General features: G+C 36.9%; 1 protein-coding gene across 5 annotated transcripts in view; it reads right to left on the reverse strand.

The window, feature by feature from the left end:
* LOC107561326 (centrosomal protein of 95 kDa) overlaps positions 1 to 12,764 on the reverse strand; it is a 197,192-nt gene that overhangs the window by 85,221 nt on the left and 99,207 nt on the right. For 4 of the 5 annotated variants that reach the window (XM_016245750.1, XM_016245749.1, XM_016245748.1 and 1 more), the window contains one exon: positions 3,324 to 3,393. In XM_016245750.1, the coding sequence (XP_016101236.1) occupies positions 3,324 to 3,393 (70 nt within the window). The remainder of the gene's footprint in view (positions 1 to 3,323; positions 3,394 to 12,764) is intronic. The other variant, XM_016245747.1, reaches the window with a different exon arrangement.

The raw sequence follows: 12,764 nt of genomic DNA on the forward strand, positions 1-12,764 counted from the left end.
AGCTGGACTCAAATGAAGGTGTAGAACCATCTCAAGGATGATCAGAAGAAATGGACAGCACCTGAGTTAAATATATGAGTGTCACAGCAAAGGGTCTGAATACTTAGGACTATGTGATATTTCAGTTTTTCTTTTTTAATAAATCTGCAAAAATGTCAACAATTCTGCGTTTTTCTGTCAATATGGGGTGCTGTGTGTACATTAATGAGGGAAAAAATTAACTTAAATGATTTTAGCAAATGGCTGCAATATAACAAATAGTGAAAAATTTAAGGGGGTCTGAATACTTTCCGTACCCACTGTATATGAACGTCACTTTTTAATACGCAGGGGAAATTCTCGACATTAAACAAAAAAACTTTTACATGCTTAGGACGTTTGCATTGTAAGAATGTACAGGGATACTTCAGATATAAAAATGCTGACTTGATGTTTTCTCATTAAAATTGTACAATTTCCTATTCATTCAATAGAATGTATGGGAATACAAGGGCAGTGTTTCCCAACCTTTTTTTAAACCACGGCACAGTTTTGATCAGTAAAAAAATCCCACAGCACTCCACTACATACTGAAATATAGCAAAATTGTACAAACACACATTGCTTCAAATGTCAAATTAAAACTGGATATTATATTAAAAGTAGTACTCGCATTTAATATTCTTTTTCTATTCTATCTGTTCTCTTTTTATTTATTATTTTATTTTAAAAAAACCTTGCTACGTGTACTGCGTTAAGCTAACTGAAACTTGCTATAGCACTTGTATATCATTGCTCTTTTGTTGATTTTGATTGCTTCCATTGTCCTCATTTGTAAGTCACTTTGGATAAAAGTGTCTGCTAAATGACTAAAATGTAAATGTAAATGTAATGTGAAACTTCAGCTTAAGTCAGGTATGAACACAAAGTCACAGGTAGTCTTATGTTGTTCGTGATGATAAAACAAAACATTTACTTATCCTCACTGTCGGGCGAAAATAATTAAATAGCATTGTCAGAGTTGGTATTGTGGCTTTATATACGATCAGACACTTGCATGTGTCAGTATAATATTAACATTTTATGAAAATCAAGTTCAAATGTAGTTACAAGGTTTTTTTTTATCAGCGAATGATGGCAATATGTGTTTTGTCATTTATGAGGCATCATTACATTTTCATCAACTTACAGGTTATAAAGTTTGTTGTAGCTATATGGGTGCTCAGGTTTTTTGTTGCTGAATACATTTGGCTACAATCTTGTGATATAAACATGAAGCGCAATGCACAGGATATATAAAACAGTATATTAGCTACACCTATATGGCAAATGCTAAGACTCTTCTTCGCTCTTCAAATACACAAAAAACTTTAGCCTTTATAGACATAGTGTTTCTTGAGTAAAGAAAACCCACAAACAGACGTAAAAATGACCAATAGCATTGATTTAAAATAATAATAATAACGAAATATAATAAGACATAGAAAGTTTTGATAATTTTCCACACCACACCTAACAACCTGTAAGTGTTGGGGAAAAACTAGCCGTTTTTTCAATATGCGTTCTTGTCTGTACTTGCATTCTTGTGGACTTGTGAAACGTCATCAGTCGTTGCCCAAGTACTGTTCCAATTTAAAGTTCACATCTAGCCATATACAGTTCAAATCCCCGGATTGTTCTTGCTCCGCACCTTTTTCTCCGGAAGAGAAAACTTGCATAATTTTCTAAATATTAATGTTATTGTGTCATGAAATGTATTTTTAAGAGTTCTTCAGGTGAAAATGTAATTGTTTAAAACTCTGCAGTTTATTTATAAAGATAGTGCCTATTTGAAAATTTGCTATGCCAATCTCGGAGATGTGAGCTCCAGACGATCACTGGGCACTCAGTGCTCATGTATCCCGCCAAGAGTAGCCTTACCTCGGCTAGTCATTCTGGCATTTGCCGCTAGCTCTGATGTCTCTGTAGTGGTTAAACATGAGGTATAATTTGTTTTAGGTATATCTAACAGGTATCTTTGGTCTTACGAATCTATTATTTGTTCCTGGTCATATCGTTTTGGCGGAGCACAAAGTTTAGTTTCATAATTTTATATATTTATCTTTACCGTCGTACAGCACTGATGTAGTATATGTTTGACAGAATTGCCTGCTTTTGTCTATATTTCCTATTAAATAAGCCTCTGATATTTCACACTTATACATGTTTAATGGCTATTATTGTTCATTAAAACTGACATTTAAAAAAAGAGGCAGCGTAGTGTTTTATGTCATACATTTATACATACAGTGAAGAGAATCAGAGTATATATATGCACATACTGCCTGAACCACATATTAATGTTTTATGTGTGTTCATATTTTATATGTGGTTGTGTTTTATATTTCGTTTTGTTTTAAGTATACATACAGTGAGAGAAGATAATCAAAGTATTCCCTGAACTACATTTTTGTGGCTATTAATAAGTTTAAATTAAAAACGAAATGGGGCAGTGGTGTTTGATATCATATTTCGCCTTATTGTAAATATACATACAGTGAGGATAACCGGAGTAGCCGGTATTAAGAAATGGCCACTGTACTAGGGAATACCAATATGGCTGCAAGGTGGCTTCACTTTCATGACATCATGAGCAATCCAGTTCTCTATTATAGATCAGTGAATCAACAATTTTGATGACATCACCCTGCACTTCAGCTTCTCATCAGATTTTCTGTCCTATAAATAGTTGCTGAAGCTGTGGATGAAATCGGTCACTTGTTCCATTAGGATGAGCTGGTTTAGCATTGTGTCACACAAACTGCCACAGTGTGCACACAATTTGCTCCGATATAGTTGCTGTTTAATTAAAATGGCGAATTCATCATGGCGGAGAAAATTAATCATAGATGGAGGTTTTTATCCCAGGTTAGAATTCTAATCCCTGATTTGTTAATCTGTGTTTAAAATTAAGTGGTGCAACACAACTCAATTTAAAATAAAACCTAGATCAACAAATCCTTGATTAGCTCTAAACTTTGTTTAATGTAATTCTTATTGGTGCAAAAGTCTTTAATGTCACAATTGATCAATTTAATACATTTGTGCTGATTAAAAGTATAACATGGATTTCTTAGTATGCATTTTTTAGCTTAATGGGCAAAACCTGATGATATATGTTATCCCAACACAATTTGAAAATGTTTCAAAGAGATTGTGTGCTTCAATGAAAAAGGAAAGCTGGCCTTTGGTATGTTAGAAATTTGCTGTAACATATGATGTCATCTGCCCACAGAGCAGTTTGCAGAGAATGTTTCATAAATCTTTCAGTGATGTCTACCAAAGAAATGTAAGGTAACCATTACCAGGGAAATTACCGGAAACAGGAACATTCAACTCCCTACTGACGTGAACCCCATCAGATGAGTGAACAATCTGAAAAACAGAAACAAAAAGTAGAATGATGAGAGATGGTGCTATTTTGCAAGTAGAATGTAAATGTATAAACTTCTCTATTGATAATTACAGTTCTCATTTCTGGCCCTGTTTCCACCTAGTATTATCATGCATCTCAAATACATGCTGTGACCACTTTTTTGAGTTTTACTTTTACATATATGCATTTAGCAGGCACATTTAGCAGCCACTTCAAATGGAGAAAGAAAAGCAATCCATTAAAGAGCCAACAATATTTGTATTATGTAATGCCAGATTTATTAGAAAACTAAATTAGGAAACAAGCTAGAGCATGCACTGGTTGTCAAGACCTTCCCCTCTCATTTTGTTACACCCTACATTACTTTCATGGGAGGGTCAAGTGATGAACACAAAATGTTGACATGCACAACTTTTATTTCAATCGGACTGAATTCATATCGACTGATGAATCTGAATGTAGTGTAGTGTTACATGAACGCTAAACATCACGTTGATGTGCGCATTTAATATGTCACAAGCTTGAAATCTGAATTGATTTTTTGACATGCACATTGCACGAATATAGTGTTTCCGCTATAGTGTTCCCGCTGTTTGTGCATAATAACCATTCTCCTACACAGTTTCTTTATTTTTTGTTCATATTTCTGGAATTTCTGGTCATAATTTGGCAACACTGAGCATATAAACCGCTGTGCCCTGCTGCTTATATTTATCACGCAGTAAAATGCCACTCCCATACATACAAAGCCATGTTATGCAGATTACAAGTAAACAGGAAAGGAGATGAATGAAAAAGACAAGGTGGACAGCTGAAATTTAGATCATAATTGCTGTACCAAAACACACAATGCAGAAAAGTTTGAATCCCTTGTTTTGGTGTGCTTTAGTACATTTATCAGTGTTAGTTAAGTGGGCTGTAGGGCTGCAAAATATATAAAAATAAAATTGATATTGAGACATGAATTAATGCAATTTTATTACATATACGCTTTACTGGTTTCAGAGTGAAATACGGTAGTTCATGATAGAGTGATTCAGTGTCTAAGGATAGCATGGGTCATTTACTGTGAATCGAGCTGTTCTGAGACGCTGATATCATGGCAGGGCTCAACAGTGAGGACCAATCAGGCCAGTGCTGCTCCTGTGTCATCACGAAAGTTTGTTATTTGAATATGTTTTTAAGTCTTGTTTAAACATTCACTTTAAAAGTTCAAGCATTTTTAAACCATTTAAATGCAGTATGACACGTAAGAGAACTCATTCCATACCAGTATGCCTTTCTCTGTGAACCCCACAGGGGACACTGTACAAATTGTGAGTAAAAAAGGAATGGAATAATTTACAAATCTCATAAACTTATATTTTATTCACAATAGAATATAGATAATATATCAAATGTTGAAAGTGAGACATTTTGAAATGTCATGCCAAATATTGGCTCATTTTGGATTTCATGAGAGCTACACATTCCAAAAAAGTTGAGACAGGTAGCAATAAGAGTTAAATGTACATATAAGGAACAGCTGGAGGACCAATTTGCAACTTATTAGGTAAATTGGCAACATGATTGGGTATAAAAAGAGCCTCTCAGAGTGGCAGTGTCTCTCAGAAGTCAAGATGGGCAGAGGATCACCAATTCCCCCAATGCTGCGGCGAAAAATAGTGGAGCAATATCAGAAAGGAGTTTCTCAGAGAAAAATTGCAAAGAGTTTGAAGTTATCATCATCTACAGTGCATAATATCATCCAACGATTCAGAGAATCTGGAACAATCTCTGTGCGTAAGGAAAACCATACTGGATGACTCCATACCCGTGATCTTCGGGCCCTTAGACGGCACTGCATCACATACAGGAATGCTACTGTAATGGAAATCACAACATGGGCTCAGGAATACTTCCAGAAAACATTGTCGGCGAACACAATCCACCGTGCCATTCGCCGTTACCGGCTAAAACTCTATAGGTCAAAAAAGAAGCCATATCTAAACATGATCCAGAAGCGCAGGCGTTTTCTCTGGGCCAAGGCTAATTTAAAATGGACTGTGGCAAAGTGAAAAACTGTTCTGTGGTCAGACGAATCAAAATGTGAAGTTCTTTTTGGAAAACTGGGACACCATGTCATCCGGACTAAAGAGGACAAGGACAACCCAAGTTGTTATCAGCGCTCAGTTCAGAAGCCTGCATCTCTGATGGTATGGGGTTGCATGAGTGCGTGTGGCATGGGCAGCTTACACATCTGGAAAGGCACCATCAATGCTGAAAGGTATATCCAAGTTCTAGAACAACATATGCTCCCATCCAGACGTCGTCTCTTTCAGGGAAGACCTTGCATTTTCCAACATGACAATGCCAGACCACATACTGCATCAATTACAACATCATGGCTGCGTAGAAGAAGGATCCGGGTACTGAAATGGCCAGCCTGCAGTCCAAATCACAACATGGGCTCAGGAATACTTCCAGAAAACATTGTCGGGGAACACAATCACCGTGCCATTCGCCGTTGCCATCTAAAACTCTATAGGTCAAAAAAGAAGCCATATCTAAACATGATCCAGAAGCGCAGGCGTTTTTTCTGGGCCAAGGCTTATTTAAAATGGACTGTGGCAAAGTGGAAAACAAGTTCTATGGTCAGACGAATCAAAATTTGAAGTTCTTTTTGGAAAACTGGGACGCCATGTCATCCGGACTAAAGAGAACATGGACAACCCAAGTTGTTATCAGCACTCAGTTCAGAAGCCTGCATCTCTGATGTAAAAGTTGCCTTTTACAACTGGATGACAGGTCAACAGACTGATATGAACAATTTACTGTATGTGGGAATCATTGGAAGTTGGAACAAAACACATTTAAAGATTGATCCTTAACTCTTGAAATAATAATAAACAACTCAAATTCAATGTTTTCTTTAGTTTCTCATTTGATTTGTTCAAACCTTATAACTTAAAAAAAACGGCAAAAGCACATTGACGGTGCATTCTGAGATAGATGGGTAAAATTTAGGGTTGTGACGGTGAGGAAGAGAGGGGGGTAGTTTTCCCTCTTTTTCCTTCAATTTTAAATAGCTTGTAAAAGCGCCCTGCACATTTTACTTTCATTTTCAAATTAGCACCAATTCCGCGTCAAGCAGTTGTTTGTTTTTAGTTTGTTTTTGTTTTCCCTCTTTTCCTTACTTTCCTTCGCTTTTAAATAGCTTAAATGCGCTGTGCGCATTTTACTTTCACTTTCAAATTAGCGGCAACTCGGCGTCAGTTGCTTGAATTCAATTCAAGCAACAACAAAATACAACGTAGAACATAGAACTTTTATTAACAAAATGAATAAAAATACACCATGCTATACGCCTAATATAAAATAACAAATAACTTGCACAAAGTTTAGGTAGCCTATACAAAACTGAAGATCAGTAAACACTGTGGAACCAAATAAATAAGAAACGCTACGTGTATTATCAAAACGAATAAGAAAGACATGGCATACTTGATGTAAAATAAAATAAAAAAATACACAGTTTAAATAAATTGAAATCAGCAAACACTGTGGAACCAAATAAATAAGAAACGAATGTTTTAAAAAAACTTCCAATATCACCTTAGACAAATGGCAGAAGTCAACAGGCTTTTCAAAATCCAAAATATTTTTAAAACAGGCGCTTTTGCATGTCGTTTTGAAGCTCTTCTGCCATCGTCTTGTCTGTCTCACTTCACTCTTCTTTGTCAGCTTCTCCTCACATGATAAATTAAATATGATCTGTGATGCGACTGGTCATTCGGCACGCTGCATTGAGCAGCCGCGTTCAGTTTTAATTTTAGTGAACTAAAAGATTTTTATTACTATAAAAAAAAAAAAATGACGGTGGGGGTGGTGGGCAAGTGACATAACCGGTGTTGCGGCTTCACACCGTCAACACCTTCTATAGCAGCAACACGAATTTCGTGTCCTGTCAATCACTGCGTGAAATATAAAATTGAGCACGCACCATTACAAAGGGTGGAGCCGAGCGGAGCGGACGGGGCGATTCTCTCCTGAGAACAGTCCAATTGGCGGTAAATACATACAGTGGGGCAAAAAAGTATTTAGTCAGCCACCAATTGTGCAAGTTCTCCCACTTAAAAAGATGAGAGAGGCCTGTAATTTTCATCATAGGTATACCTCAACTATGAGAGACAAAATTAGGGGAAAAAAATCCAGAAAATCACATTGTAGGATTTTTAAAGAATTTATTTGCAAATTATGGTGGAAAATAAGTATTTGGTCAATAACAAAATTTCATCTCAATACTTTGTTATATACACTTTGTTGGCAATGACAGAGGTCACCATAATTTGCAAATAAATTCTTTAAAAATCCTACAATGTGATTTTCTGGATTTTTTTTCTCATTTTGTCTCTCATAGTTGAGGTATACCTATGATGAAATTACAGGCCTCTCTCATCTTTTTAAGTGGGAGAACTTGCACAATTGGTGGCTGACTAAATACTTTTTTTCCCCACTGTATTTAAATTCATACTAAATAAGTATGAAATATATCTGTGTTTTTTCACTTATTTATTTTAGTTTGGACATGCTCATATGTTGATGTTTTGATATAGCCTATTTTTAAAATATATGCTGTAAAAGGTTATTATATGGTATGATAGTATTTTAGATTGTTTAAATTGGAAAAAAGCTAAGATTCTGCGGCACCCACTTTGGGAACCACTGCTCTATAGCACCACCTAGTAAATGGACATGTTCAGGGTACTCTGTAGCACATCCTTTTTCAGCTACAGTCACCAAGCTTTGCACATACAGTGGGGGAAATATTTATTTGAACCCCTCCTGATTTTGTAAGTTTGCCAACTTACAAAGAAATGAAGGGTCTGTAATTTTTATGGTAGGTTTATTTTAACGGATAGAGACAGAATATCAACCAAAAAATCCAGAAAAAACATTATATAAAGGTTAGAAATTGATTTGCATTTCAGTGAGTAAAATAAATATTTGATCCCCAAGCAAAACATGACTTAGTACTTGGTGCAGAAACCCTTGTTGGCAAGCACAGAGGTAAGATGTTTTTTGTAGTAGGTCACCAGGTTTGCACATCTCGGGAGGGAGTTTGATCCACTCCTCTTTACAGATCCTCTCTAAATCTTTAAGGTTTCTTGGCAGTCCTTTGGCAACTCAAAGTTTCAGCTCCCTCCACAGATTTTCTATAGGATTGAGGTCTGGAGAATAGCTAGGCCACTCCATGACCTTAATGTGCTTCTTCTTGAGTCACTCCTTTGTTGCCTTGGTGGTATGTTTCGGGTCATTGTTATGCTGGAAGACCCATCCATGACCCATTTTCAGTGTTCTGGCTGAGGGAAGGAGGTTCTCGTCCACGATTTTACAGTACATGGCCACGTCCATTTGCCCCTCAATGCGGTGAAGTCATCCTGTACCCTTAGCAGAAAAACAGCCCCAAAGCATAATGTTTCCACCTCCGTGCTTGACTGTACGGATAGTGTTCTTGGGCTCATAGTCAGCATTTCTCTCTCTCCAAACACGGCGAGTCGAGTTAATGTCAAAGAGCTAAATTTTGGTCTCATCTGACCACAGCACTTTCTCCCAAGCCTTCTCTGAATCATTTAGATGTTCTTTGGTACATGAGCTCAGTGTCAGTATCGGTATCAGGCCTGATACTGAGCTCATGTACTTGTACTTGGGACTCGTAAAAACACTTCGATACCAAAGACGGATACCTCATGAAGTCATCAACAGAACTTTTAGTGCACAGAGACTCCGGCAGCAGCAACAGAATGTCAGGCTCAGCAGTTTTGAAATATTTAAAAATTAATGATGACAACCCATGCATGGCAGACTTTGCTCCGCAAAAATATCAAGAGGAGGTACAAAAAGCAGTACTTATAATACGAGTAATTTGATAAAACATCTGAAACTGAAACACAAAAGTAAGCATGGAGAATTTGCTGCTAGCAGTAACGTTAGCACTCTGCAACCAACCCTGCAGCAAACTGGAAAATTAAGAAAATGGCAAGTAGATAACCCGAGAGCCAAAGAAATAACAGAGGTGCTTACCCAATTCATTGTTCTTGATGATCAACCGCTTTCAGTTGTTGATAACGTGGGATTTCGTCGCCGCCTTAATCATTTGGAGCCGAAGTATGAGATTCCCAATCGCTACCATGTCACAGATGCTGTATTGCCACAAATTCATGATGCAGTGAAAAAGCACATCGTGAGCATGTTTGCATGACATAAAAGCAATTAGCTTTACCACTGACATTTGGAGTTGTAGTGTAAATCCAGTGTCTCTCATCAGCTTAACGGTGCAATGGATAGATGGCGATTTCATTCTACGACAAATCACGCTTCATGCAAAGCAATTTCGGGGATCACATACAGGTCGAGAGATAGCGAGCATATTTGAGGAAATGCTTGTGACTTGGGCAAATTCCCAAAAGTTCTGTCCATGTTGTGGTCCGTGACAATGGCAAAAACATGGTAAAGTGCATGGAGGAGGCCAGAGTTTCTAGTCTTCCGTGTGTGGCACATACTCTGCAGCTGGCCGTCACAGAGGGTCTGCTATCACAGACCCTCTGTGACACAGCGTTACGGAGGCTGTGGGAGTTGGGCGCAAAATAGTTGGCCACTTTAAACACTCCAACCTGGCATACTCTCGGTTACAGGATATTCAGACACAGCTTGGTCAACCAATAAAAAGACTTCACCAAGACGTGCAGACTCGTTGGAATAGCACATTCTACATGGTGCAGTCTCTGATTGAGCAAATATGGGGCGATTGGAGTATGTGTGTCTGAAAACGAGCTCCCTGCCACTCTAACTGCAAACCAGTGGAATCTTATGGAGAAGATGGTAAATGTCTTGGCTCCCTTTGAAGAAATGACTCTAGTGAGTTCTTGCTTTAGCCTCAGATGTAATTCCTGCTGTCACTGTGCTACAGAGACTGTTGCTGAAACAAATGGATGAGGACCACAGAATCAAAACAATGAAGAGCACTTTGCTTGATGCTTTGCAGAGGTGCTTTTCCAACATGGAGCAAAACCCGCTTTACTGCATTGCAAGTTTACTTGATCCGAGGTAATTCATATTTTTGTGCTCAATTTTAATTAATTAAATAAATTTTTTGCTAAAATTTTAATTATAAATTAAATTATAGTTAAGCTTTAAATTGCTCATAATATTAAAATATAAAAGATTAAATGTTGGGGTGATAGATTCAGTGAAAAAAAATGCAAGAGTAATTTAAATTTCTTCTTCTTCTCATATTTTTTAACTGCACAGAACAAATGCTAATGCCATCATTGTTTTTTGTTCAAGGTATAAAGGGCGATTCTTCTCAAACACAGACACTGCCAGGCAGGCCAAAGAAATGTTGATACTGGAGCTGCAAAAATGTCTATGGGAGAGACAGCCACACCTGAGACACATGGCACACCAGCTGACAAAAGGTCTCACAGCGACAAGCCAGGTAGCAGTCTGGACAGTGTTTTTGAAGAAATTGCAGATTAATGTGCATCTACAGCTGAGAGCAGAGCTCCAACAGCCACTACCATACACCTGAAACATACCTTGGAGAGACCACTCTGCGTCGTTCAGAGAAACCCTTCATGTACTGGGCAGTTAATAATCCCTGATTTCCTGCTCTGGCTCAAATGGCACAAAAATATCTTTCAGCCCCATGCAGCAATGTGGAAAGTTAAAGACTATTCAGCTCAGTGTCACACATTCTGACTTACAACAGAAGCAGGCTTGTAGCTGAATATGCAGAGATGCTTCTGTTCCTGAAAAAAAACCTGCCACTTACTTTTGAAAAATAATCTGAACTGATTGACTGCCTGTTGTACTTTTCATCTTGCAAAAATTATTGCAAAAGCAAAAACATAGTGTACAAATGAGGAACATCCTTAACTAATGGCTCATGAACACTTTCACTTACAATTATAGAGTTGCTCACCATGATTAGACAGTTCACTGTTATATTTCACTGTACACTTTTGATTGTTACACAACATTGAACATTGTTACACAGTGTTATGTTATAAACATTTGTTCAGTGAAATTAGTTTGTAGCTTTTTGACAACTTTGTGACAGGTTGATAAAGAAATGTTTATTTATTTAATTATTTTTATTAATATTATAATTTTATTATGCCCTTGGTTTTATTGTGAAAATTATTAGATACTGTGAAAGCTGTTTGTACTTTTGACAACCTTGTGACGAGCAGAAGAAAATTGTTTGAGTTACATGTGTTCATAGTTACTGAGAAGCTGTCCTAAAATGATTAGTTTCACTGTGTCATTACTTGGAAAACTGCCACATCCCAAAAAACAGGTATCGGTGAGTACCTGGGAAAAATATCGGTACTCGTACTCGGTCTTTAAAAAATGGTATTGTGCATCCCTAAATTTCAGTCTATTGCGGCGTAATGTGTTATAGGGCTGGGCGATATGTCAAAAATATCTTATCGATAATCGCTTTTAAAAATATAGCAATATCCCATAATATCGTCTACCTAAAACCCACCTCCACCACGCCCCGTCCCCGCCGAAACAACATTGCCGACATGCACCATAAACGCACACCATATTCAGTTTGGTCTTAATTATTGCCACAAAGTTTGGTTTTACTTTTCTTAGTTTGTGCTTAAACTAACAGAAAACATTAGCTTTGCTGTTATTTTGGTGTTGCTAATAATTTCCACTCTGTTCTTGTCTTTGAAATGAATTTAGTTTTGTGAGGAGAACTGTTGAGGAAAAATAATAGAACACAATTTTAAGTTCATCATGGTGAAGTTGGACATTCTGGCGGTGATTGTAAGAATGATAAATGCATGTTGATGTCATATCATAATGCCTAAATAAAATATGCCTATTTTCTGATGTTTCTCTTTCTTTTTGGCATTATCGCCTGTGTAGACACATTTCATGATGGTAAGTTTAATTTCCTTGATTATAACAATTGCAGTATTGTTTTTAAACTTGTAGTCAAGCTATAGCGTAGGCCTATTTGATATTTATCATGTATGACTAAAACCATGCAGGGATTAAAAACGAATTCTGAGCAAAAACTTTTTTTTCCCCCTTTCTGGTAGCCTACTAGATCGAAATAAAACGAATTTTTTTTTTAACGAAATAAAAATAACAGATTTTTTTTATTTAGAAGTTGGGTAATTTAAATTTCATTTTTGTATTGTAATTTTTATTTTATTAATCAAAATACAACGCCCCCAATATAATATTCAGTGTTGGGCTGTCGAAACTTAGAACGCGTTCATGTTGAGAGGCTAGCTGAGAAGCCTACTTATGTCTTTATCCGTTTGCAACAAAACTTTTTAGTTTTGTTCCAAATTAAGAATTTATA

Source organism: Sinocyclocheilus grahami, unplaced genomic scaffold, assembly GCF_001515645.1.
Source record: "Sinocyclocheilus grahami isolate Dianchi unplaced genomic scaffold, SAMN03320097.WGS_v1.1 scaffold767.1, whole genome shotgun sequence".
Lineage (NCBI taxonomy): Eukaryota > Metazoa > Chordata > Actinopteri > Cypriniformes > Cyprinidae > Sinocyclocheilus > Sinocyclocheilus grahami.